The sequence below is a fragment of the Canis lupus genome, chromosome 1 (assembly GCF_048164855.1).
Source record: "Canis lupus baileyi chromosome 1, mCanLup2.hap1, whole genome shotgun sequence".
Classification (NCBI taxonomy): Eukaryota; Metazoa; Chordata; class Mammalia; order Carnivora; family Canidae; genus Canis; species Canis lupus.
Window position 1 is genome coordinate 94,167,318 of NC_132838.1, and position 27,523 is coordinate 94,194,840.

Genomic DNA, 27,523 nt, shown 5'->3' on the forward strand with positions numbered 1-27,523 from the left:
CATGCTGCTGGACTAGTGGGGAACTACGATGGTGAGTTTGAGGCCCCGGGTATCACCCGAAGTTGACTGCCTACGGGGGCTTCCGTCATCAACAGCAGAATAGAGGCAGCCTGTCCCACTGACAGGAACAGCCTGTGAGCGCTGACATTGTGTGCAGGCATGTCTTCTTAGGTCACTGCCTGATTCTCTGGGCGGCCGTGCTGGGAAGAGATGCTCAGGTAGACTTGAGACTGAACTGTCCTTTTTCGGTTATCATGGTACCGATGCTGTATATCTGAAAGGTACAGTACTGTGATAACTGAAGAATGGTGGTGCCATCACGTGGGGAAGAGGCCAGCGCTGCCACGGGCTGCCACGCCTCCCGCCACGGCTCAGGAGCTTGAAAGACATTCTTAAGGAGGCTTTTTTGGGGGGGAGATTGTTTTGGAACAAGTTGATATTGTTTTGGAGCAAGTTGATTGGAGTCCATTGTGTTAACAGAGGGAGAAGACTGATTAGCAGGAGTGTGCTGAGGACCACGCTGTCTCCCTATAACGTGTGTAAAGTATTTTGCAGCACAGGAAACCTGAAATTGAGTCCATGACACACAAAACACCAGGAATCCGCATGGCTCCAGGCAGCAATTAGAGAGGGAGTCAGGGCTGAGGGGACAGCACCCTGAGTGCAGAGATGGACTTCCCACGGGGAGTTTGCTGGAAGCAGCTCCCTTCCGCTGGTTAGCGGCTCTCACTGCTGCGGCTTCGCTGGCCTCTACTCTGGGGCAGCCAAGGGCCTGGCCGCTCACACAGCATGAGGCTGTGTCTAGAAATGTGTGTGGTCGTCGGGCATGGGGTTTGGCAGAACAGTATGTGAAAAATGGAATGTATATTTTTATTTTTCCTTGACAGTTTGTTTTGTCTTTCTTTCTTTCTTTCTTTCTTTCTTTCTTTCTTTCTTTCTTTCTTTCTTTCTTTCTTTCTTTCTTTCTTCTTTCTTTCTTTCTTTCTTTCTTTCTTTCTTTCTTTCTTTTTTCTTTTTCTCTTTCTTTCTTTCTTTCTTTCTTTTTTTGCTTTTGGAGATTTTTTTTTTCTTCATTTGGCTCTGGGGCCTTTATATTATAATCTTTTCAAGTCCGCAGTCCGTGTGGAGATGGTCAAGATGTGACTGGACATTTTTAAAAGTTCCTGTGTCCTCCTCAACTCACTCCTCACCAGACATTAATTGCAGTGTCCTATCCTGTCCTCCAGAGACCTTGCCTAAAATTACAGTGTCTCCTGGGAAAACAAGTGGTCTGTTCTGAATAGAGCTTTAGAGGAGGAGACAAATTGCAAAATTACGTGTTTTGAGACTTGCGGCTAGGCCTTATAGGACATTTGTCCTCTGGATTACCTGCGTCCCAGGGCTTCACGTAAAAGGAGGCTGCCATGGTGGGGGAATGGGCAGCTTGGCACAGGGGTGGGGGTTTGGAGCTTATCTTTGGAAGCTGTATCTGTTTGGCACCCTTTTTGCTGTTATCACCATGGAAGGTTCCAGTAGCCCAGAGTGATGAAGGGGCCCGATAAACGAGTTAATATTGTATTTGCATACAGTGAATGGGGGAAAGGAACAGAATCCATAATCAGGACGATCATACTTGGGGGAACCATTTGTCCTTGGATTTAAGAGCTTTTGAGATCAAACCATCACACTTATTTTTATGAGCAGTTAAAGTCATAAAAAACCTGTTCTCTGCACCACCAGGTTTCCAACGACAACCAGAAGCAAGACCCTCTTTGGTTTAAAGAAATTTATTCCGACACTTCACACATTTTGATTTTTATAAATAGCTTTTCAAATGTCTGTTTACAGAGCACTGGGATTAAGGAAGATGTTTTTTCTTGCAGTGTTGCTTTCAAATCCTTTCTGGAAAATAAGGATCTCTGTGTTCTTCCCTTCTTTTCCTCTTCCTCTGTCTTCAGGAGATTGCTGCTGGTGGTTTTCTGTATTTCTTGAAAACCTATGTCTGTATGTGTGAAATTCTTCAGGAAGGCCGGAGAGATTTTTTTCAGTAGAATAAAATAGTATTGGATGGCATGCTAGTATGTGTGGAATCTATTTCTGTTGCATTTATTGAATTTTAGATGGTTAGTTGGTGACAGTGGTTTTGCCTTCCCCTCAAAAAGCTTAACTTCAGAGGTTAGGGGAGGATTTATACTTCATTTAAAAGCATGGTGAACAGCAAGAAAAATAAATCTTAATGAGCGTCTTATTTTTTTTAAGATTTTATTTATTTATTTGACAGAGAGAGAGTGCATAAGTAGGCAGCGTGGCAGGCAGAGGGAGAAGCAGACTCCTTGCTGAGCAGGGGGCCCGATACAGGATTCCATTCCAGGACCCTGGGATCATGACCTGAGCTGAAGGCAGATGCTTAACTGACTGAGCCACCCAGGTGCCCCTAATGAGCATCTTAATTAGCACTTTTGGAAATTGTTCATGATTAGAGGCTGCAGTCACCAGAGCATGGTGCATTCTGTGGGTGCACAGGCCTTAGGGTCCTGCCTACCTAGATTTCAGTTCTGGCTCTGTCCTGGAGCTCGGGAGACTATGGACTAGGCATGGAGCACCTCTGAGCGTCTGTCTCGTCACTAGAGATGGTGAATGGTCCTGAAGTCGTGGGTTTTTAGAGATGGAGTGAGGCTTGATCGGAATTGGGTACTCCGCCCTCCTGGTGTGCAGTGCGCCTCACAGAGCTCCGCTGATGCCAAATGCTGGGGTTCCTGCCTAGGCGTCCCCTCAGCCTGGGAGGCTGAGTTTCCTGGTGAGGTCACTTTGGACACCAGGAGGCTTAGTTAACTTGGTTTGGGTGTTCTCGGGCCTGAAGTCAATGTAAATTGTCCACTTGGCTATTTCTAAATCTGTATTCATTATGACCAACTTCCTGCAGTCATGTTACTAAATAAACCACACATATCTTATTTACTATTCCCCAGAATTCTGTAGGGTCAGTTTATTTAATGAACACTTAACAGGGTTTACTGTTGTCCAGGTGTTGTTTTAGGTGCTTTAAAAAGACGAACTCACTTAGTTTTCATGATAACCCTATGAGGGCGATAGAAGCAGGTAGGTATTTATTCTTCATGCTCCATTTTACAGGTGAGGGGGTTGAGGCATGGAGAGGTCGAATCATGTGCCCTGGGGCACACAGGTCAGCCAGTGAGTTCTGACCAAGAGTCTCGTCCAGAGTCCTTGCTTCCCTGACGCATAGTGCTCTTGTGTAAGACCTGGGATTCCGTCCATGTTGCTGGACTCCAGACACCTCCCTGCCTCAGGCCGAGTGCCATGCTGCATCTTTTCAGAGAGTCCTCGTTTCAAATTCTGCTGTAAAATGATCTCTGTCTATCTTTAGTTAGAAGTCTAAAATAAACCATGCCACTTTGTTTTTTCTCTCACTTTAATAAATGACCTTTTTCCAGTGCTTATGAAGTGCTGGGGAGCAAGAGCCCAGTGTCCTTGCTGAGAGTGCCCGGGGTGGGGGGGACTGTTGGTTCCCCCAGTCTGCAGCACCGAAGGGGAGAACACCAGGCTGCTCAGGCTCCCTTGCTTAGCTGCAGCCTGCAAGCTTCTGCAGCCCCCTCTGCCTTCCATCTGCGGAGTGCTTGAAGTCCTGCGAAGCCCTGTCACTCTTATTACGCTTTTTACCCCAGGATGTGTTTGGCATATGGGAAAAGCAAGTGATAGCCTAACTTTTTAGATGAAAATGGTGAAGTAGTTAAATACGGTTATAAAGGCAGCAGGAAGCAGAGAGTTAGGCTAGGGGAGATGTAGGTCCCAGACTGAGTTCGGCGAACTCACTGTGAGCATTCATTCTTGGAACAGAGGTCAGTGGGCTTTGGGAAAGCCACTGTCTGGCAGGAAAAGCACCACTGATGTATTTTTTTAAAAGCTGGCGTGTCATGACTATGAGGCCTCATTGAGCAGATTGTCTTCCCACCCCCTGAACCTTCCCCTCCACTTCCAGAGCAAGGCCCTAGGCCTCAGAGGCAGGTAACCCTAGTACCGAAGTGACTTTGGTGGAGCAGGAGGTGGGACCCCCTGTTGGGTTTTGTGTCCTTGGAGCTGCTGAGAGAGGGCTCCCTGTCTCAGGATGCTGTCATCCTGTCTGTGTCGGGCTTTAGAAGGATGACCTGGTGAGAGGGCAGTGGTTAAGGGGTGGGCCGGGCCCCCTGAAAAGTCCCGGGCAGTCAGGTTCAATGGGCAAGCCCAGTGGCCTTCCCCTGTTGACCAACAGTGTTGGTGGGAACAACCCACTCTTTGAAAATACATAAGAAAAATGATCTCTGTGCTCTGGAATTCTCTGAAAGCTGCTCGTCAGAGGGACTAAAGGCTAAAAGTAGGTTTTCGGTTTTGTTTTTTGGAAAACAAATAGTTTTTTCCTGAACAACAACAAAAAAGCTAAAGATACAGTTGTTTAAAGCCAGGAGTTCGAACCCTTCACACAGGAGCTGAATAGAAAGAGTTCCACGTGCCTAAAATAAAATGATCTGCACTGTTCAGGTCACCCCTATGCTCCACCGAGGGCCAGAGTCACTGTCAGCGTGCCACAGGTCTGCTTTCTGTGTGGCTCTGTGCTTGTGTCCAAGGAGCAGGGGCCACAATGCAGTGAGGTGCTGGGGGGGAGGGAGAGGCAGGGGTCAGTGTGGGCTGGGGGGGGTAGGGAGGGGCAGAGGGCAGTGGGGGCAGGGAGCAGTGTGGTGCTGGGGGCATGGGAAGGGGCAGAGGACAGTGGGCTGGGGGGGGTGGAAAGGGGCAGGGGGCAGTGTGGGCTGAGGGTGGAAAGGGGCAGGGGGCAGTGTGGGCTGAGGGTGGAAAGGAGCTGGGGACAGTGTGGGCTGGGGGTGGGAAGGGGCAGGGGCAGTGTGGGCTGAGGGGTGGGAAGGGGCAGGGGGCAGTGTGATGCTGGGGGCGTGGTTAGGGGCAGGGGGGCAGTGTAGTCCCAGCACAGGGCGGCGGTGGGGAAGGCAGGGGATGTGAACTGGGAGGTAAGGTCGTAGGTGGGGCCGCAGCCCAGGGGAGGGCTGGCCTCAGCGCCCAAGTGAGGTGCTGAATTCCTTCAGGAAGGGTATGTTGGTCCAAGGTTCTTTCTCTGTTTCGGGAGAGTGGGAGGGGGTGGGTGCATGGAAACCTCCTGTCAGTCCCCCACACAGACTTCCTCAGACAGGCAGAGGGGCTGGCTGAACGGCTTGTGAGACGTGAAACCAACTTTGCTTTTCCTCGCCTTTCCAAAGGCTACAAACACCTGAGGCTGCAAATACATGGGCTGTACACTCAGCCTGTGTTTCTCCATCCTCGTCGGGGAGCTGGGGGCACACAAAGGCCCCTGGGGGTTCTGCCAGCTGCAGAGGGCGTGTGGGGTTTCCAGCACAGTCCACCGATTGACACAGCATGGCAGGCTGAGGAGGTTGGGGAGGCTGGGGAGGCTGCAGAGCCGGGGAGGTGGGAAGGTTGGGAGGTGTGAGAGGCTGGGGAGGCTGCAGAGGTGAGGAGGCTGGGGAGGTGGGGAGGCAAGTATGCCCCTGCTGGAGCCCAGGCCCACAGAACAGCTGTTTCTCCTCGGAGCACAACCAGGGGAGCGATGGTGGTTTGCTGCCAGCTGGAAGCTTGGCCCGCAGATGTAAATTGTGGGTTTGATGTGTTTGTTTTCTCCCCTGGGACAGGGTGGGGGACGTGGTAAGGCGGGGCAGAGAGTGAGACACTGCAGATTTCAGTTGGCAAGGCAGGCAGGGGAGGATCTGGCTTACTTCACTGCTGAGGATGGGGACGTCCCTTGTCAAGGTCCCGAGACCTCAGCACTGTTCCCCAGCTGCTGGAAGAGCACCCGCAGGGGAAGTGGACTTCGCGGTAGACACGGTCTTTACCCTGGAGGGGCTCTAACTGTGAGTGTGTGTGGGGGGGACAGAAGCAAGTAATTACAGACACTGTAAGTAATTACAGACACTGTGAGTAGAACCAGGAACGCTGGGGAACCAGAGGCTGTTCCATAGGAGGTGCCCAGGGGATGTGACATCGCAGATGGAGATGGAGAGGGAGCGGGGAAAGTGAGAGACATTTCTATGAGCCTGCCCTACGCACCAGAACTACCGTCCAGGGTACCTGCTGTTTCTTCTCTTAGCCCCTGGTGTGCTGGTCACCAGCCAGATGGGGTGCCAGCTTGTTCCATCCCCTTTGCTCTCCTCTGGAGATGGAAGGACAGAGGGACAGAAGGGGCAGGAAGTTCACCGCAGCGGGCTTCCTGCTCATTTGGGTACATGCTGCGTGAGGGCGGAAGCCAGGTTCAGTACTTCTGAATTTCCCAAACATTACATATATTTATTCATTTTAAAAAGCTGGATTGAGATAGAATTCACATACCACCCACTTTACCCATTTAAAGTACACAGTTCAGGGGTGTGTGGGTGGCTGAGTTAAGCATTCAACGGTTTCTGTTTTGGCTCAGGTCATGATCTCAGGGTTGTGGGATTGAGCCCCATGAGGGCCCCCACTCAGGTGGGGCCCTCTGCCCCTGCCCCTCCTACACACACATGTGCGCACTCTCTCAAATAAATAAATCTGAAAAAAAAAAGTGTACATTTTGGTGGTTTTTAGTATATTCACCAAGTTGTGTAATTATAACCACAGTTTTAGAACAACTATAATTTGAGAACATGTTCACCACCATAGGAAGAAAAACCCTTTGCGCATTCATAGTGGTTTCCTCTCCTTCCCACCCACCCCCCACCATGGCCCTGGGCAACCACTGATCTGCTTTCTGCCCCTACGATCCCCCTTTTTTGCACATTCTATATAAATAGACTCCTACAACATGTGTTTTTTTGTGACTGGCTTCTTTTACTCAGCATGATGTCTTCAAAGTTCATCCTGCTATAGCGTATGTCAGTACTTCTTTTCGAGGCTGAATAATACTCCATTGTACGGACACTCCGCATTTTGGTTATCCATTCTTTGCTTGACGGGCATGTGGATTGTTTCTGCTTTTCTAGCTGTTATGAATAATGTTATCACGGATGTTTGTGTCAAGCTTTTGTGTAGGTGTAGGTTTCATTTCTTTTGTGTGTCTACCTCTACCTAAGAGGGGGATGATTGGATCATGTGGTATATCTTGATTTAATAGTTAACTGCCAGACTGTTTTCCACAGGCCACACTGTATTAACATTCCAACCGCAGTGTTGAGGGGTCTGATTGCTTCCCATCTTCACCCAGACATGTGAGGTCTCTCTTTTTGATTGTAGCCGTTCTGAGGGGTGTGAAGTGGGATCTCTTAGTGGTTTTGGTTTTCACTTTCCTAATGACTAAAGATGTTGAGCATCTTTTCAGATCCTTTGCCTGTCTTTAGTTGGATTATTTGGCTTTTTTAATATTGAGTTTAGAGTTCTTTATATATTCTTAATGCCAGACTCTTACCAGATACATGACTTGCAAATATTTTTTTTTCATCCTGGGAGTTGTGGATCCCTTTGTGGATCCCCATCCTTTCTTTATTTCCTTGATAGTGTTTGTTGATGCACAAAAGGTTTTAATTTTGGTGAAGTCCGATTTACCTGTTTTTTCTTTTATCACTGTGCTTTAGGTGTTGTATTTAAGAAACCAGTGTCTAGCCTAAGATCGTGAGGATTTTCTCCTGTGTTTCCTTCTGTGAGTTTCATGTTTTAGCTGTTAAATTGAGGGCCTTAGTCCATTTTGAGTTAATTTTTGTGTATGATGTGAGGAAAGGGCCCAGCTTCATCGTTTTGCCTGTGTAATTGTTTCAGCAGCATTTGTTGAAAACATTGTTCTTTCCCCATTGAATTATCTTGGCACCCTTTTTGAAAATCAGTTCACCATAAATGTGGGTTTATTTCTTGGTTCTCAGCTCTTTCCCATTGGTCTTTATGTCCAGAGGCAGTATTTTGAAAGCTCCTCAGGTGATTCCATGTGTAGGCAGGGCTAGAACCATCTGGCTAGGGTTGGGAGTTTGGATGTTTCAGTTGGGAGGCAGCAGGATTGCTGGATTGCTGGGTTGCTGGTTCCTTCGTCATAGAGAGCCCGCCCATTTGTTTTTAACTAAACCAGTGCTCCCAAACTTGCCTGATGAAGAATCACCAGGGATACTTGTTACAGTCGATTTCTGGGGAAGACACTGGGGAGACGGCCTGGTTAAGGGATGGGGAGGGGCCGTCTTTGTGTTGGCCTATGCTTTCAAGCTCTACTATGTGGACCCTTGCTCCCTACCAGTTGTTAGTTGAGTAGAACCTTTCAGGAACTTGTGTGTTTAATGAATTCTCTAGGGGAGTCTTATGGTGGGCCAGCTGAGGAGACACTGAATCAGCTAGGCCCAACCTATAGAAGCCTGCTTACCTGTGCCATGGTCCTTCCATAGAATTGCTGTTCCCACAATGATGTTGGGATGGGATGATGTCTATCATTCTTTTTTTTTTTTAAGATTTTATTTATTCATGAGAGACACAGAGAGAGAGAGAGAGAGAGAGAGGTTGAGGCACAGGCAGAGGGAGAAGCAGGCTCCATGCAGGGAGCCCGACATGGGACTCAATCCTGAGTCTCCAGGATCAGGCCCTGGGCTGAAGGTGGCGCTAAACCGCTGAGCCACCCGGGCTACCCCATCATTCTGTCTTAAAGGAGATGACGAGGAGCAGCCCTGTGAAACTCCTTGTCACGGTTACCCTGAGCCCCTCCCTGCCCACCTTGTCTAATATGCCTGCCACACACACACAAATACTGTTAAACCCACATTTCTTCACATGCCCCTGCCTTGTTTACTAGATTTAAATTTCCATAGTACCTTTAAAGAGTATTGAACTTGTCTACCCCACTAGATTGAAAACTTCCTGAGACACAAGGGATTTTTTTTGTTGATTGCAACATCCTCAGCACCAAGAACAGTGCTTGGTACAAGCTAGGACACACTCAGTAAACGTGTGTTGAATGAATAGAAAGATTTTATTGAGGTTGAGAAGCGAAGAAATCTGCTTTTGGCATCTGCTTGGTCTTACATCATGATGCTGTGAGTCACAGGAGTACGTGTTTCTCTCTCTACGTGAGCTGCTCAAAGACTAATGCTGGATTTATGTCCACTTGAACTGCTCGGGGCCTAATGACTTATGTGTCATGTACTAACCTCGGACCTTTTAAAAATTAATTTATCTTGTATTGTGTGAATCTCTGTAAGCTCTAAATCACCTTTGGAAACTGGCAAGCTGTGAATAAATACTATTTAATGAGCCTTAATAAGAAGTTCTTAATTTCAGATATTCTTGATCTGTGGAAGTGAAGGCTTGGGTTCTAGGTGGGGGAAGGAGAACTTTTTTTGAAAAGAGAATTCCTTTTTCATTCCTTCCTTGTTGTTGTTGTTTTCCTTTTTAGGATAGAGTTTTTGCGACATTTGAAGAGCTTTTTCCAGATTATGTTTAAAATTGAAACCAAGCCATGTGGCGAAGAACTCAAGGGTGGGGATAAAGTGCTGATGACCTGTGTTGGTGTCGGTTTCTCCAACCTTAGCAAGACTCTCAAGTGATACTCTTACCTGATAAGGTCCCAGCGCCTACAAACAAAGCAGAAGTTGCCATGGACACCCAAAGAGATCAAGCCCAGATTCATCCAGGACAGGATATGCTCTTATATTAAGGATTTGTTAATTCTCTGTTTTAAAAAAAAAAAAAAATCAGAATATTTAAAAAAAAAGACATCTCTGTATCATGTGGTTTCTAGCCTTTTCTGCGGTGGCGCTGACTTTCCTCAGGAAGCCCATGACGAGCACTCCCTCCCTTGGCTCACTTGGATGAAGAGTGTGCCTTCAGAACAACCTCACACCTGCATTTCAGCAGTGCCTCCCCGGTCTTCATCCCTGAGCTTCTGTTGTTGGCTGTTTTCCAGACCTATGGAGTCTCTTGCTGTTCTTCCTGTAAGGACTGACCACTTTGAGCCTCGGTTTCTGTATGGGGATTAAATGAGATAACAAGTGGAGGGCACAGCTATGCACTCGCCAGAATGGGATATGGAACTAATTTGTCCCTCATCTTCTGAATGGACTGACATCTTGGATGTGGGTGCCGCTCCCTGTCTGATTCACTGTATGAATCTATGGGGCCGTGTGTGCCTGGGGAGGGCAAGGGTCAATTAAAGTTATGGGATATTTTCTATATCTAAAGTGTGCAATACATTGTCTTATTTTATCTTCATGATAGCTCTGCGATATAGATTTTACTATATTCTTAAGAAAATTCAGAAAGGGTATTTTATTCCTTTGAAATTTATAATGTGAAGACATTAGATCTCCTGGTTTAAAGTCCTGCATGTAATAGTGTCAGAGTCTGGAATTTGACCCTACTTGCCAGCTACTCAGTCAGATTATTGCTGTTCCGTGGATGCTAGTGGAAGACCTGCAGATCTTGGGTCAGAGACACTTTGTTACCCGGAGCACAGCAAGCAGCATGAGCTTCATGTTTGTATCAGGTTTACCCTGTCCCCCAAGCCCCACAGTGGTGACGTGGGGTGGGGAGGGGGTGGCCCAGGCAGATGCTGAGTGTGCAATGGGTTTGCATCACAGCCAAGGAGTCTGCATGCTTGGGGATTCCACCTCTTCCAGCAAGCCTGCTCTTGGTTCCAGATGGAGGCATTACTGCATCCCTCAGGACCGCTTGCTGTGAACACCGTTAGGAGAAAGAAAGGGCCCAGGGAAAAGCCTCTTGAGCAAGAACATGCAGGAACACTTGGCCCATGGTGGGTTGCCCCTGACAACTAGCAGAGTCTATATTTGCTGTGTGTATGGGGCTGTGGTTGACAGGAAGGAGAAGATCTAGTTGTTTCTTTTATTTTTTTGTGAATATTTATTTGAGAGAGAGGGCACAAAATAGCAGAGAACACAGTGGAGGGAGCGGCGGAGGGATAGAGAGAAGCAGACTCCCCACTGAGCAGGGAGTGTGACATGGGGCTCGATCCCAGGACCCCAAGACCATGACCTCACTCAAAGGCAGATGCCTATCCAACTGAGCCACCCAGGTGCCCTGATCTAATTCTTTCTACAAGGGTTCCAAATGGTATTCCTTGTAGAAAAGGTGTTTGCCTCCCTAATCTTCTTTGTATCCTTTTCTTTTTTGGGGAAAGGGGACCAGAGGAAGTCTGTGCTCTCCTGACTGGGGGTGTGGGAGGATATGGAAATGTAAGGCCATCATTGCAGAGAGCCAGGCCATTATGAATCATGGCACTCCACCTACTGAGTGCTTTACTTCAGTTTTGTGTTACGCATAAGAAATGAACACAAATTTAGCAGCTGAGGACAGTACCCATTTATGATCTCACAGTTCCCTAGGTTGGAGGTCCTGGGGGGCCTGGTTGGATACTCTGCTTAGAGTCTCACAAGGCTGATGTCAGGGTGTCAGCTGGGCTGGGCCCTGGCAAAGAATGAGCCTCCAGCTCACTTGGGTTGTTGGCAGAATGTGGGTCTTAGGACTGGAATTCCTGTTTCTGGCTGTCAGCTGGGGGTTGCCTGCATTCCTTTCATCTTGGTTCCTTCTGTCTTCAAGCCAGCAGTGGTGCATCAATGGCCACTGGAAAATTCTGCCTGCCACATATGCTGCAATCATATTTACCGCTGCTCATGTTTGAACCCAAATCTGCCCATGATTAAATTTAGAACTAAGGGGGCTATGTTGGATATGACAGGGCCCTTCTCTTCTAGCAAGCTCTGCAAATAGTATTGTTGGTCAGTTTCCAGTGGCATATGGACCCCAGTCAGATCATTGCAAGTAGTACAAGGGGTGTGTACTGCTCTCTGCTGTGAACTCAGAAGGGCCTGGTATTTCCAGCCCTCCTGGCGTAGCTGCTTCTGCAATAGGAGTATCTGGTAGTGGTGATGACATTGCCAAAGGAGGAGAAATGTAATATTTATACAGCCTGCTCCCAGCCCCTTTTCAAATGCCCAAGAGAAGCAGTATCATTCACTGGGTGGAAGCCATCCTATTCAGGTGGCTGGTCTGTCTTTGACATTCAGCCCTTCCAGTTTCTGCCTTATTCTTAGATTCGCTCCTGCTTTTGCCTTTATGTCATCTACCTGCTTCTGTCTTTCTGTGTCAAGACCAGCTAGGCTCCTTTATCATAATTACTTTACCATATTCATCAAGGCAGTTGATAAGGGGTGGGAAGAAGCCAGGATATTGCAGCATACCATAGTGATGGGGAAAGAGTGACAGGAGGCTCTGCAGAAATCCAGATTGCCTTCATAGGTCAACTAAACCTCATGGTTTGGTTGTTTTTTAATCTTTTCTGATAAAAAGTGGTGAAGGACATCCCTGATTACAAACCCAACAGGAACGCAAAAGCTTAAGTTGCATCATGGTGCCTGTCTTTTCACTGTCACTGCACAACAAGACCCCACTGAGGCAGCCATTTCCTGCTAGGTTTTTTGTTTTGAGGTCCTCCTCAGTGAGGCCCATGCCAGCAGTTTTATGCTGAGTAGCGCTAATGGCAGGGAAAGAAGTAGGCAGGATGGAGTGGGAGAAGTGGATAAGATTAAAGGTAGATGGAGAAAAGGAAACATCAGGGAAATAAGGAATTTTCATGGGGTTGGCCATGTCCAAGGTGGGGGTGGGACTCAGCTGGGTGGGGTAGGAGACCAAAGTGGGCTGCTGAAATGGATTTACTGGGGGCTTTTTCATGGTGTGAGGATTAAAGTGAAGGGTTCCATTGACTTTGCCTGTTGGTACTTTGTTGGAGACCTGTGGATGTACCAGTGTGGGCAATATTAGCCAGTCTGTGATGAATTGGGAAAGAGCATCACAGGCAGGACTCCCCACACAGATCTCGATTGTTCCTCCCTTGACTCCAGGGTGGATGAGAAGCCGCTTGTGCTCAGAGTATCCATGGTCAGACGACCCCTAGCCTGTTCTTCAGAAGGACTAATGGTCAATGGGAATGTCAGTAGGCAAGCTGGGTCTTTTTGGACTCCATCCAGTTGGCTAGGTCTAAGAGGCCATTGAAGTGGGATAATTTATCAGTGTTTGGCATCTTACAGAGGCCAAGCTACATCACTCCTTTACTCAAGCAAATAAAAGCTTTCATTTCGTCTGAGACTGCCTGGGTCTGGGGCTGCGCTAATCCCTCATCATATTTGGCCCATACCTATCAGATAACATAACCCCAAGCCTGAGCACAGTGTCTGAGTCAGCCCTGTTGACCCAGGTCTGAGTTTTGGCAGATGGGCCACTCCCTCTTTGCCTTGTCCTTCTGATGCTGGTGGTTTTGGATGTGGATCCTGGTCTGCTGAGACCCTTCTGTTGGGTCTGCAGGGGAGGTGATGGTAATCTCAGGAGTTAGGTGGCGAGGCTTGCTTTCTGGTTCAGCTTGGCAGCTGTTATGACATTATATAACTTACCTCCCCACACTTGGGTTTCCTCTGTGAAATTGAGGTCAATGTGTGAAATGGTGCAGGAAAAAAATCAGAAAGATACCATTGCCTACTTGTTGCACCAACCCCCACCCCCATCATATATATTTATTTGGGGCAGCAGGTAGGTTAGTTGTGTTGTTTTTGTTTTATAAATATCAAGGTATTTTCTCTAAGGTCTCAGGACACTCTGTTTCCTTCCCATTCCCAACCTTCTAAAGAGCCTTGCACCCCAAAATATTCAGATTGGCTATTTTGTTAATAGTTTCTGCTACAGTTTGGGAAATGCTGTATTCAAACCTATGAAGGTGGGTGAGTTTGTAGAAATCAGAGGTCAGCTCAAAGACAAAGGATAAGGAACCAGCCCAGTAAGGATACATGTGACAACTTTGTGTGTCTACTCCTTGAATAAATACCCTGTCACCACAGCCATGAGAATGGTTGGCACCACGACTGGTCTCCCTGGCGTCCATTTGGGGAACTAGTCTTGGGAGCACATGATGCCCCAAAGGAAGGGGGGATGGTAGGACATCCCTGAAGCTCTTCATAGTCTTTAAGGAAAGACATTGGTGGGGACTGTATATTTTCAAATGGTGCCTGCAGTGCTGCATGGAGGGATCCAACCTCACATTGGGACAGCTTCCCTCAGGCTGTCTTAAATACTGAGTTCACTTGGTTCTGGATCATCTGCATACTCTTCTCTCAGTTTCATGCTCTTTTGACCTTCCTGCCATTTTACCTGTTAGGCAGTTAAAGTCCTCTTGCCTAAGATCTGTAAGCTTTGAAGAACCAATGGAAAGGTTTGCAAAATACCAGGAAAAAAAAATACTGGCTCCAAATTATGTAAGGAAAAGAGCAAAAATTATTGAATATCCACAAAATGAAACATTTCCTGGCTTAATTGTTAAAATATTGAGGGATCCCTGGGTGGCGCAGCGGTTTGGCGCCTGCCTTTGGCCCAGGGCGCAATCCTGGAGACCCGGGATCGAATCCCACGTCAGGCTCCCGGTGCATGGAGCCTGCTTCTCCCTCTGCCTGTGTCTCTGCCTCATTCTCTCTCTCTCTCTATGACTATCACAAATAAATAAAAATTAAAAAAAAAATTGTTAAAATATTGAGAACAACATAGGTGAGAGTTTCTTCCAAGCATTTCTGAGCCCAGGTGGCTGCCAAGGAACCGTAACTAATCATCTGTTAAGTGAATTGCTACTCGTCCCCCTACCAAGTAATTTAAAAGAATTATAAAAAGCTTTAGAAATTTAGGATATGGCTACCTTTTTTTTTTTTTTTTTTTTTTTAAGGATTTTATTTATTTATTCATGAGAGACAGAGGCAAAGGGAGAAGCATGTGGGGAGTCGTTACCGGGACTTGATCTCAGGTCCCCGGGATCATGACCTGAGCTGAAGGCAAATGCTCAACCACTGAGCCACCCAGGCATCCCAGATATGGCTACCTTTTAATATGTGTGGTTTGATAATGCTGTCCTAAGAGGCCTAAAAAGTAAAAAATTGTGTGAGCCCTCCCTGTCACGGAGCCACCTCTTGCACCTGAAAATCTCAGCAATTCCTGAGGGTGTCCCTGCCCCAGGATGCTCCCCCAGCCACCTGTCTTGACACTCCCCACACTTGGTCAGTTACTCCTGAATTGTCCTTCCTGTCGACCTGTGATGGGCTAGAATGAGTTTGTCTTTTAAGTTTTGATATGGCTGTGATTTTAAAGTCCTTTTTGAAAGGCTTTAGTTTTTAAAAAGTTCGATTCAATAATTTCTGAGGAAAGCTTTTGGTTTCTCAAGTTTCAGTAGAGTGTTGGACAAATAGCACAGAAGTAGGAATGAGCCCTGCGTGAACTCTAGCTGTGTCAGCTTGTGTGTGGCAGTGAACAGGTTGTGCGCCTGAAGCTCATTTCCTCATCTGCAGAATGGGAATTGTCAGACATCTCTCCTGGTATCGAGAGGGTTTTGTCAACATAAGGGTTATGTGCTAAATGCTTAGGATTCTTTCTTGCTGTTTGCTCCCTGGTGAAGATTCAAAGCACGCTTCAACATAACAGGTTAACATCAGCCTGAATCACAGGGCTTATCTTCAACATCTAGTACATGGATGTGCTTAGCCAGAAGGCCAGAGATGAGATAGGGCACCTGCATGTGGCTGGGAGTCAAACTGCTTATGACAAATTTTGAAGTAAAAAAGAGGGCCTGCAGGCATCTCCATGAAGTTCGCTTTGTTCCAGGGTGGAGTGCCAGCATCTGTCCAGTCAGGGTGAACTGGAAAGGTGGGCTCTGACTCAGCTGTTGGATCCGAGAGTACTGCTCACACCAGACCCACCCAAGAAACTATGATGTCATTATTATTCAGCCCTCTCCCATCTCAGAGCTGTTTTCTTGGGTGTTGTCTTCCTTCTCCTGAATATTTTATTCTCTCAGCAACCCTGGTGGACAGAGAGACTGTCTCTGCCCAGTACTTAAAAAAACAAAACAAAACAAAACCCAGAGTTGTGTCTCCCTCTGCTGACTCCAGAATGCTTTGATTGACCAGATCTGGTCCACTGTAGCACTTTATAGAGCATGCTCCACAGTACAGTAGCATCATGGGATGCTTCCCCTGGGAAGGATTATTAGAGATGTAGACAGCACTGTAATCTCCGGCCCAGGTTTGGAGCATCACAATGTACATTAATTTAACAAAGGCTCTGCTAAATCATGAGGTTGAAACTGTCTTTGTTAAACCTACCACTTTTGGGAGCATCTGGCTCCGTTATTTAAACGTCTGCTTTCAGCTCAGGTCATGATCTCAGGGTCCTAGGATTGGCCCTGCATCAGGCTCCCGGCTCAGAGGGGAGCCTGCTTCTCCTCCCTCTGCTGCTCCCACTCTTTCGTGCTCTCTCTCAAACAAACAAACAAACAAACAAACAAACAAACAAACAAAATCTTTTTAAAAACCCCAAATAAATAAATAAAATCTTAAAAAAAAAAAAAAACAAAACCTACCACTTTTCAAGCTGACTTGACCATGAGACTCTCCATATCTGTCAGAAAAAAAGAAAGAAAATTACACATAATACTTTTATTCTGCAGATCACACTGGCTGTTCCTGGTCTAGTAGGATATCTTTTAGGAAAAGATACATTCTTCCATTCTTGATTGGAATATTTGTGAGAAGCTGAGCAGTTTTGGGAACCTAGTGGGAAATCCAGAGTCCTGTCTAACCCTTGCACCATGCTTACTGCATCAATCAGCCATGCACAGGAGCTTCAGAGCAGCAGCTGCCAACCCCACCCATTCCCATATTATCTTTTCTTCTTATCTGGGCTTCAAAGATATAGAAGGGTCAGGCTTGAGAATAGGCTGGGATTTTTTTCCCCGTCACATAGTTACTGTGCCCCTGGTTTCTTGAGTATCACATTGACTATTCTTTACTTCTTGGTTCAGAGCATGGCAGTAGAGCTCATTTGAGCTCTTAAGAGGTCAGAGATGTGTGTAAAAATTCTATTGACTGGGGGTGCAGGGAGAGTGCCGGAGCCTTGTGGCTGATTAGCCCAAGTCTTGGTAATGGGTCAGGGAGGCGGCACCATGGAGAAACTGTTGACCATAGCCTTAAGCTAGCCTGAGCCCTCAAACATCTGGATTTTTAAAGAACTCTTATGGGGACATCACCTACTAGCAGATGTGAAGATAGAGTTTTTGAGGCAGTGGATCTAGGAATGGGGAGAAGGCTTGGGCTTTTAAAAGGAAACTCTTGGGGGAATCCCTGGGTGGCTCAGTGGTTTGGCACCTGCCTTCAGCCCAGGGCGTAATCCTGGAGACCCAGGATCGAGTCCCATATTGGGCTCCTTGCATGGAGCCTGCTTCTCCCTCTGCTGGTGTCCCTGCCTCTCTCTCTCTCATGAATAAATGAATAAAATCTTTTTTTAAAATAATTTTTTTAAAAAGGAAACTCTTCAATAGAAAGAAAAAAATACAAGGAGACTCTTGCACTTAAAATAAGCCCCTGCTAGCCTTGCTTGATGCTAATGGGCTCTCCAGGAGACAGCCTGCCTGGGTGTTATCTGAGAGTCTTCTCTAAAATGTAGGACTTACATGGGTGCTTTTTAAAGTAGTTGATCATGTACATCAACCATAAACTTTTGCAACCCCCAACAACCTGAGTGGGTGTCGTTTGCAGTCCTGATTTTTGTCTTGGGAGTTTAGAAGGTGAAGGAGCAGTAGAGCTTCAATCAGAGCCCTGAGTTCAACCCAGTGTAGGAGATAGGGAAGATGGCTTGAACTTCCTATCCACCTCCCTGAAGAACAAGGAGCGCAAAGGGGAGGACAGCCTAACCTCAGACCAAAGGAGTGTGTGGTGAGCGCCTTTGTTAACAATACCAAGAAAACACCTTTGACAAAACAAGGGGGGCTGCTGGAAGAAGAGCAGTGGATGGGCAGCCTCAGGGACTGTCCTGCTTGTCTTACCCATGTACCAGGAATCCTTGGCCCCAAGAGGACCATGAACACTGAATCCATAATACGACTGGCACAGTCTTGTGCAACTCTCTTTCCAAATGTTAAGTGCTATTGCTATTATGAATAATATATAAATTCATTGTGTAAAGCATTACTGAATTCATTCTTTTTTTTAAAGATTTAATTACTCATTTTTAAAGAGAGAGAGTGTGCATGCACATTCGCACAAGCAGTAAGAGCCAGAAAGGGAGAGAGAATCCCCAGCAGACCTACTCCTCGTGAGTCCGACTCGGGGCCCCATCCCAGGACCCAGGGATCATGATCTGAGCCCAAACCGAGAGTCCTATATTCAACCAACTGAGCCACCCAGGTGGTCCCCACTGAATTCATTCTTGTTCCATTGAAAACCTTCTCAACCAGCAGATTCTACTGTGGATAAACAGATATGGGAAAATGTTAGATGTTTAAAAGAGCTGAGGTTCCCATGTTTTCTTGAAAAGGCTGGAATGACTGTTAAATTGTGCAATTATGTTCTCCCCAGTATTGGTCTCCCATTGGTTATCTACTTTGGTCATGTGAACATTCTGGAATGTTCTGGAATGTTTGCTTGTGTCAGGGTAGGTGAAGAGAGAGAGAAGGGGCAGACTAGAGGTCAGTTCAGTTATTGGGCCATTTTCAGTTGTCGTTCAAACAGATGAAGTTCCATTTGGCATTACTGATCTATTGGTGCTGAAATGTTGTCCAAGCTCAGCTTCCTCGCTGTGAAATCAGGTGCTACTTTCTTCCCTCAAGATGTTTTCCTCCACAAAGCCTCAGCCTTTCAAGGTGGCAGGTTTTCAGATATGCCTTGATTCAAAATTGTTGCCATAGTAATTTCCAAACACTTCTCCAAACTTACATTCAGGACTTATGTTCAGACCTACAGAAGCTGTGGGATGTCCTCGGGGCCACACAGTGAGTAGAGAGATGGAGCATGTAGTTCCTAGGTCAGAACCATGATAGGAGTATCTCTAGCAGACCATACCCTTTTTTTTTTTTTATTATTTTTTTATTTTTTTAGCAGACCATACCTTACCACTCTTTCAAATGGGTATTATTCAAGTATTTGTTTAGTGTTTATTTAGAGATGAGCAGATGAACCTTCGTGAGGGGAGGGTTGAAAAGGAGCACCCCAGATTTCCACATCTTCTCAGTGGAACTAAAGCCCAGCTTCATCCTCTTTAGGAAGTATACTTAGGAAGTCATACTAAACCAGGATGTTTTGTGTTTCCTGAGTGAAAGTACCTGAAAACATGAGGTACTCCTCCTTTCTGGGTGATTTTGTAGAGCACAAGAGAAAACTAATCACTAAACCAGCCACACCTAGATGTTGACCTAAAAGGTAGTTGCCCAGCTTACACAAAAATGGGAATGTATTGACTCATTTAAAGGAAAAACCCAGGGCCGCATCTCACTTTGAGCCTAGCTGGGTCCTGAGGCTTACCCAATGTCATCAAGACTCATAATTTTTGTCCTATATCTCTGGTCCTTCTCCTACCCTGCTCCCTGGCACAATCTCCCGACTGATGGTGGCAAGAGGCTGTCAGTTCTTGGCCACCCCAATAGAAAGAGTCTTATAGTTCTCAAAAGTATCCGCAAAGAGTTCAGCATCATGGAATTGACTTTGGTCATTTGCCCAACCAGTAATCACTTACTGTAACCAAAGCTATTGGTTGCTGTGATTGGCCATGCTTGGGTCACACTGAGAGCCTGGAGGAGTCCCATTCCCAAACCACATGCCCTGAAAGTGAGGAGGTGGTTCCCCATGGAAACTATGATTTCTTATGCCAAGACAAGGAAATGAATGCTGGGCAGACCAAGCCAGCAGATATGTACTCTACAAATGTTATGTCCCCCTAGCACCCTATATAATTAATCAAAATCTTGCTTTAAACAACATTCAGGCCACTCCCTGAGCAGAGTGCTGATCAATACAGTTTTCACTCTTTCATTAAGTTATAAATTGGTTCCCTGGGCACCTTCCCAACTGACTCCTCTTACTCCAACTCTGTCTTCATAGGTAGGAGAGTAAACAGACTCAGCCCAGGACCAAGTTCAGATCAGAACCTGGCCCTACACTGCTGGCTGTTGAGGCCAGCAAGCACTGCTGACCCTGTCACTTGGCTCTTGAGCAGGCTCAGCAGCACGCCTTTGCTTGTCCCACAGCCCACCTGGGTCCCACTGGGACTGAGATTGGTATGGGTTGTAGCTGAACCAAGAGATCTTCAGACTTCAGATTTAAGGCAGTTTGGCCCGAGGCATTCACAACCTGCCCAAGGCTCTGCGGAGGTGTGCCAGTGTAGCTACTGCAATGGACTCTATCTAGTATTTCAGACAGGTATATTGTTTCAGGTAAAAGAGCATGCTTTAGAGTCCCCAAAGAGAAACCGTCTAGAAGGAAATACTAGGCTGTTAACAGGAGTAGCGTGCCTAGGCATATGAAATTGGGGAGGAGATGGTCACTTTGTGCTTTATCTATTTTCTGTTGTTGGAGTGGTTTAAGGGTGGTTTAAGGGGGAGGGGTGCTCTGAGGTGCAGGGGGTTGTGGGGGGGATTCCTCTTGGCCTTGATCCCAAGGTTTGAGGAAGACTGGGAAAGTACCTCTGATGGGGAAGGGAGGGAGATGAGGGTTGGAGAAAATACTCAGGACCCAAACACAAGGCTGCCACACACCAGAAAAGTAAAGGTCTTCAGAGGATAAGGACTTTTTCTTCCAGTGGCACTGACCCTATCTACTCAATGGTGCTTAGTATGTTGGATCTAACACTGTCAAGACCCCATTGACTGGCGGGCACAATGATCACTGCCTGACCAGCCTGGCCTCCTTTCTGGGCGATTTTGTAGAGCACAAGAGAAAACTAATCACTAAACCAGCCACACCTAGATGTTGACCTAAAAGGTAATTGCCCAGCTTATTAATTAGGCTTTACTCCAAATTACTTTAGACTCATTTCTGTCATCAAATATGTCCTGAAAGGATTTGTGGTTGCTGAAAACATCTAGAATAATAAGTTTAAATTCTAAAGGCAACATAGAGCTTCCTGAATATTTATTACAAAACAAAGTTTCTCTGTTGAAATAAGGATACACTTTCCCAGGTGATTATTTGGAAGAAAATGCTATTCATTTAGATAAGCAGGGATGCCCTTGCCTCCACTGACTTAAGCATGTCTGTTGGCCCCAGTTGTACTTGGAATTCCCCTTCTTGCTTTTCTCTCCCTCTGCTGATTGCTTCCTTGAAGAGGCTGGGTCTAGCCCCACCATAACTTTGTTTTTTCTTTTTCTCTTGCGCTAAGTGAAATCTATAATGGCCAGACTGTCCATGGCCATGGATTGTATACTTTGAATTGTTCCTACCTGGATGCTGTGGTTCTGGTCCACTAACGACACTGATGGTTCTGGGCCACTGAGTTTTTTCTTACAGAATCTGCAGGAAAGAAAGATAGTGAGGGAGATAAAATGGAGTCTTTTTTTTTTTTTTTTCTTTCCTATTTCCTTTAGAAAAGTGCAAAAGAGATATACCTGGAGTAAGAAGAGACTAAACCGTCAAGGGATGGGCACTAGAAGGAGATGCCCAGAGGGACAGGAATGGGTCGCAGGGGTATGGAAGAAGTTGGGGACAAAGCATCTGGGGAAGAACTGTGTGTTCCCCTGAGGTCTTTTGACTGAATTTTCCACTGGGCCTGCAGCAGTGTTGGGCATATATGGTATGGTGTGTTAGTGGGCTGTCCTTAAGGATAATTCCAGTCTCAAGGTTTGACACATTTTTAAGTGCTATATCTAAAGCTGAAAGCAATTGACAGAGAGAGAGAGAGAGAGAGAGAGAGAAGAAAAAACAACAAAACCAACAACCCCAAACCCAGAATTTTATTTCTCTCCTCCTTGACAATCTCCACTGAAGAACTGTCTTTGGTGGCCTTGGGTATACCAACCTTTCTCAAGCTGGGGAGGTTTGATGTGGTATGATTCTATTCCACATCTTCCCTATATTCAGATATGCAGAGATTTCTAGATATTGAAAGCTCAGATTGGGCTTGAGGTAAGTGAAGAAGAGGGGCTTGGACGAACACTGAGGCACGGCAAGGGGCGAGGCGAGGTCACCCATGGTGCCTCAGGGAGGCTTGCATCATATAGAGAATCCTGACCTCCTCCTCTCACTTGCCTGTGGGGTTTTGGTCACTAAAACCTGTGTGGACTACAGGATCAGGACAGTTTGCTTTACTCCTTGGCACCAATCTCGCTTGAACATTAAATCAATAAATGCCAATTTAATGGAGCCATTTCAGATACATGGGAACCAAGTATCTGACATCTCCTAGGAGATTTATTTTCCTCCTAAACCCACAACTCCCTCCTTGTTGCTCTCTAGGTTACTGCTTTACTGTAGGAATGTGGCTCCCCATCCGCTCTCCTCCCCAACCGTTGGACAGAGCCTGAAAATGCTCAGCAGCTCCTCTCACAATTAGCTGGAGGGTCAGGAGCATCCAGGTCAGAAGGTCCTCCCAGCAGGTGGAGTGAGGACTTGGTGAATGAGAAAAGAGATTATGGTCTTTTCAGAAGAAAAATTCTGGAGGAGAAAATATTTGAGTAGCAATTACCAGCTCATCTTCTGAATCTCTCTTGCAGCTTGCTGAGTCTCCATTGTCAGCTTTCTTCCTGAGCTGGCACTTGTGCTAAGTCCACCCCATCTTCTATGAGTTTGCTGTAGAGACCAGGTAGCCAAGCTGGGGTCTCCTCTTCTGTGGTCTCTCCTTGGGACAGAGATGCCAGGCTCTGTGTGCTCCCCTTCTCATCCAGCACCCTTGCCCCCATCTCTCTCCCTTTCCTGTGCCCTGGGTTGGCTGTCCAGAGTTAGTATTGGGTTGTGGGGCTGGCTGTTGGGAAAAGAGAAGGAGAGTCTTGTGTTCCCCAGGACAGTTAGCACACGCACTGCCCAGACACCAGCTGGGAATAGGGCCTTGAACACCAGCGGTGGGGCGCCTGTCTTGCTGTGGGTTCTGCCGAGGCATGTGGTTCTGTCTCCATCTCCTGCAGCCAGTTGTGAATGCTACTTCCTCAGATGTTTGAGTGTTTTGGAAACTGGGCTCTGAACTCAATTCCATTGGGGTTAACTATGGCCACCCTATCAGAGTTACCATCTAGGTCTCCAGTTACCCTAAAGCAGGAAGAAAACAGAGAGGGGTAGTGGAGTAGGAAGGTGGTCTAAGTAAAGATGGTCGTTCTGACCTGGATAAAATGACAGCCTCCTATCAGGCAGTGAGGGCAGCACCTGCTGTACCTGTAGCCATCACCCAGACAGCACCTCATGGTTTGGGGACTGTATTAGTGGCCTCGGGCTGCCCTAACAAAGTATTACAGTTTGAGTGGCTTTTTCTTAACTCAAAGATCTGGAGCCCAGAAGTCCAAAATCAAAGTGTCAACAGATTTGTCCCTTCTGAGGGCTGGGGGGGATGAATCACTTCCATGTGCCTCTCTCCTTATTCTGGTGGTCCTAGGATTCCTTACTTATAGATGCAGCCTCCAAATTCACTTAGTGTTGTCTCTGGGTCTCTGTCTTCATGTAAGGATACCAGTCATAATGGATGAGGGACCTACCCCACTGTGGTATTATTTCATCTTAACCAATTACGTCTTCAATAATTGTATTTCCAAATAAGCTTACGTTTTGAGGTAACAGAGTAGGACCTTAACATATCTCTTTTTTGGAGTGGAGGAGACACAATTCAACCCATAACAAAGACTAAAGGCTGAAGAACCTGCAGCAGGTGGACCTGGTGGTGGACCTGGAGGAGTTATGGGGATTACTCAGAAGCCGCTGCAAAAACAGTGGTCTTGTTAATTCTACAGTTGTCTAAACTCTGAGACTTTATAAAATCCCATATTTGTGTATATTGTTCCATCATGAGGATTTTGGTGGCAAGTAATGAAAATGAACTTATATAAGCCAGGGCCATTTTGGTTGCAAGGGATGGAAACCCAATTCCAGCTGGGTTGAACAAAGAAATAAAAGAAATTTACTGGCTGGCATAACCAGACAATCTAGGAATGGATCTGGCTTTAGGCAGGATGGAATCTAAAGCTTCATGTCTTCAGAGGTGTCTTGTCTCTGTCTCTTTCTCTTTCTCTTCCCCTCCCTCCCAGCAAGCCCTCTTCACAAAGAGGGTAAAATGGTGACTGAGTGTCCCAAACTCACATTGTCTGTGTTTTACCATCTTAGCAGAAAAAGAAATTTCTAGCTCCTTGTATGAATTCTAGAGAAGACACTGATTGGCCTTGTTTGAGTCATGTGTCCATACACAAACCAGTCATTGTGGCCAGGGAAATAGGGTGCCCTGATCGGCCAGCCTGGATTATGTGCTCACCCTTGGGAGGAGTGTCCATGGTGGGTTGTCCTACCTCATGAAAATTGGGGCAGGCAGGGATTTCTCAGAGAAAGCTATAGAAGGGAGTGGGGAAACACAGTGTTAGACCCTATAGTGGCTACCATCTGCTATATAAGTCAAGTCAGTTTAAAGAAAAAAGGGGGAATTTATTTTAAGGATGTGGGGGTGTCTCACAGACTGCAAAACAGGCCTATGGCTGGGCTTCTGGAGGGAACCTGCAGTGATTGGGTCCCAGGTAGCTTCTTCCTGCTGAGATGCTACATTCTTCTCTCTGTGAAATCCCCCTTTCTTTGCTTCTTAGTCTACCCTGTGGGAAGAAAGTGGTTTCCCTACACCTACCAGTTTTTAATTTTCATTCTAGCCCAGTTCAAAATCCACAGGCAAGAAATCAACCATGCTCAATATATCAACAGCGTTGGTTTTTTTTTTTTAATTGCTAGGAGGTATTTCATTATATGAATATATACATATATATATATACTTTCACCAGCTGATGGGTGGTGACATTGTTTTCAGTTTGTGGCTGTTATTAAAAATAGCTGATTAACCTACTTTTTAACAAAACCCTGGGTAGTTGTGATGCAAGTAGACTGCATTTTGAGAAACACTGCCCTAAGGCTGAAAACTGATGCATGGAAAGGTCAAGTAAATTTCCAAAGCCACACAGCCCAGAAAACTCAGACGTCAAAAGGTAGATTCAAGAGCTCATGGTCTTCCTTTTTGCATGGTCCACCCAGGCAGAGCAGTGTGAAGCGTTGACCAAAGACCTTCTGGACTAAGGTGGAGCTCTTCCAGGATGGAGTCAGAGGACGGCCTTGCAAACCGGTCATACATTTCCATTACCAGTTGCTGCACAACAAAACATCCCTGACTGTGGCTTATACAACAGTTATTTCTTATGATCCTGTGTCAGGGCTGGGTGGTTCTTTTGTTGGTCTCACCTGGGCTTTGTCATGAGGCTGCATTCAGCTGGCAGGTCCCCTGCATGCTGGACTCAGCGGGATGGCAGGGACAGGTGGGCTTCTCTCTCTATGATCTTTCATCCTCCAGGAGTCTGGACCAGACATCCCCACACAGCAGCGGCAGTATTCCAAGGGAAAAAACTGCAATGCTCAAGCACTTCGCAGGTCCCCACTTGCCTTTTGTTTGCTAATGTCCACTGGCCAAAAACAAGTCACGTGACTAAGCTCCGGTTCAGTATGGGAGGAGATATGCCCTAGAGACTGATGCTATTCACTGGACCCATGATTCATTTGGGGCCAGTAATGTCACGATCTATCATAGCCTGGAAGTTTATATTTTAGAGGCAAAGGGGAAGCTACAGAGGGCAGAACTAGGGAGCTAATAATAGAGGATTAAAGAAAAGTTCAGTGGAGCCAGTAAAGGCCAGAAGAAATGCTTTCTGTAGGAAGAGTGCGTGTTCCTCCTGGTCATTTTTGTGGCACCCCCCCAGCAGTCAGGGCAGAGTTTTACATGCAGTAGATATACCTTGGTTCAATCTAGAAAACAGTCCTGAGCACCTACTGCATGTAAAACTGCATGTAAAACTGCATGCACCTACTGCATGTAAAACTGACTAGTGGGGTGTGAGGACCTCCAGGAGGAATGGGGGATTGGTAGCTCACTAAAAGAAGCCAGACTTCTCAAGCATGGAGGGATAAGTGCTAAGTAAGAGGAGAGAAAATTAAAACCTGAAATGAAGACAGACATGATGGAGAATGTGAACACATGCTGTTCCATGAGCAAAATCTATGTTGTTCTTTCAGCCAGTTTTTACTCTTTGCTGGGCGCCATGCAAAGGACCAGAGCTGTGTTTCTTAAAATGTCCTCGCCAGAGCATACCCAGGTAGCTGGTTAGAAATGGCTGAGAAGAGGTGTCTAAGGAGATGAGATTGAGATGCTGTCCCTGGTTTCATGGTTTTCCCATAACATGCAGAGGGGTCTAGAAGTCACTGCCCTCCTCAATGAGGGGAAGGTGGCAAGATATATCCACCCCAACCATACTCTCCTGTCCTTCTCACTCTTTCTAGGACAGAGCTTCCACCTGCCAGCACCTGAATGTTCTGCTTTAGGGTTCTAGAGGGAGCGGTCCTCAACCAAGACTGACAGGTGTTGGCGAGGACTATTAAAACCCAACCAATTATTCATTTTAAGAGGCACAGAGTGCCCATTATTCCACTAACCAAAGTACATGTTCCACCGAAAATATACTAATTGCTAATCCACTTCCACTCAGAAATGAAGGTTGAGGACTAAGTCCTGGCCCCATTTCTGAAGGGGCCTCCTGGCTGGTCTTCTGGCCTCAATCTTGTTTCCCTCCAGCCCACTTTCTGTACATCTGAGTAACCCTGGAAATATGAAAATGACGATTAACTCTGTGAGAATAGAGATGATGTCTTTTACTCTCCATTGTGCTTTCAGTACTTAGGAAGGCCTGCACACAGTAGGCACCTAGTAAATATTTCTTGACTGGATGTTATTGGAAATTCCCAGCTCATGAACAGGTTATATCCCAGGAGGCTTCTAATATAAGGAGGCCCTTAGGAATTTGGAATGTGCTTGGCCATCATAATGGGAGATGGTTTTTAGCTTGTCAGACTAGCTTATAAAAACCGAATTCACCCATGACGTAGCCTAACCTTGGTCCCAGCTTTCCTGTTTCCCTTGAGCAGGATGGCATACGATGGAGGGAGGAAGAAGAGATGGAAGAAGGATGGGCCCTGGGAGCCATTTGGAATTGGATCATTTGTCTTTAACATCTTCCTTTTTCATACTGTATTTTTGTACTTCTCTGTCACTGTATGAGTGTCTCCTGTGTACGTGTTCTTCACCACACCCTCCTCCAGTGACATGCAAGCCCCCCCACCCCCAACCGCCAAGGGTCTTACCCTCCCTAGACTGCCAAGTACAGTCCAATTTGAGGGCAAATAATTTCAAGTGTTAAGAGGAAAGTCCCCTGACTGAGTAAATTCACACTCCAGATACATGTTTTTTTTTTTTTCTTTTTTCTTTTTAAAGATTTTATTTATTTGAGAGAGAGACCAAATAAGTCAGGGAAAGGGCAAAGGAAGAGGGAGAATCAGACTCCATGCTGAGCAAAGAGCTCAATGTGGGGCTCCATCCCAGGACCCTGAGATCTTGACCTGAGCTGAAGGCAGACACTTCACTGACGGAACCACCCAGGTACCCCCAGATAGTGGTTTAATATCTCTTTAGCCTTACTAGAGATATTTCCCATTTTTTAAAATGAATGTATATTCAATGAGTATTT

At 46.4% G+C, this 27,523-nt stretch overlaps 1 protein-coding gene and 1 long non-coding RNA gene across 5 annotated transcripts in view; both read left to right on the forward strand.

The window, feature by feature from the left end:
• The window catches only part of RCL1 (RNA terminal phosphate cyclase like 1), a 60,211-nt gene extending 50,060 nt beyond the window's left edge, over nt 1–10,151 (forward strand). For all 4 annotated transcript variants that reach the window (XM_072840345.1, XM_072840338.1, XM_072840350.1 and 1 more), the window contains one exon: nt 9,374–10,151. In XM_072840345.1, the coding sequence (XP_072696446.1) occupies nt 9,374–9,421 (48 nt within the window). In that variant the 3' untranslated portion in view covers nt 9,422–10,151. The remainder of the gene's footprint in view (nt 1–9,373) is intronic.
• A 7,915-nt stretch (nt 10,152–18,066) lies between these two features.
• LOC140641074 (uncharacterized) lies at nt 18,067–25,154 on the forward strand. The gene is made up of 2 exons (XR_012037605.1): nt 18,067–18,601; nt 24,990–25,154. It is a non-coding gene; the product is annotated as an uncharacterized lncRNA (long non-coding RNA).
• The last annotated feature ends 2,369 nt before the right edge of the window (nt 25,155–27,523 follow it).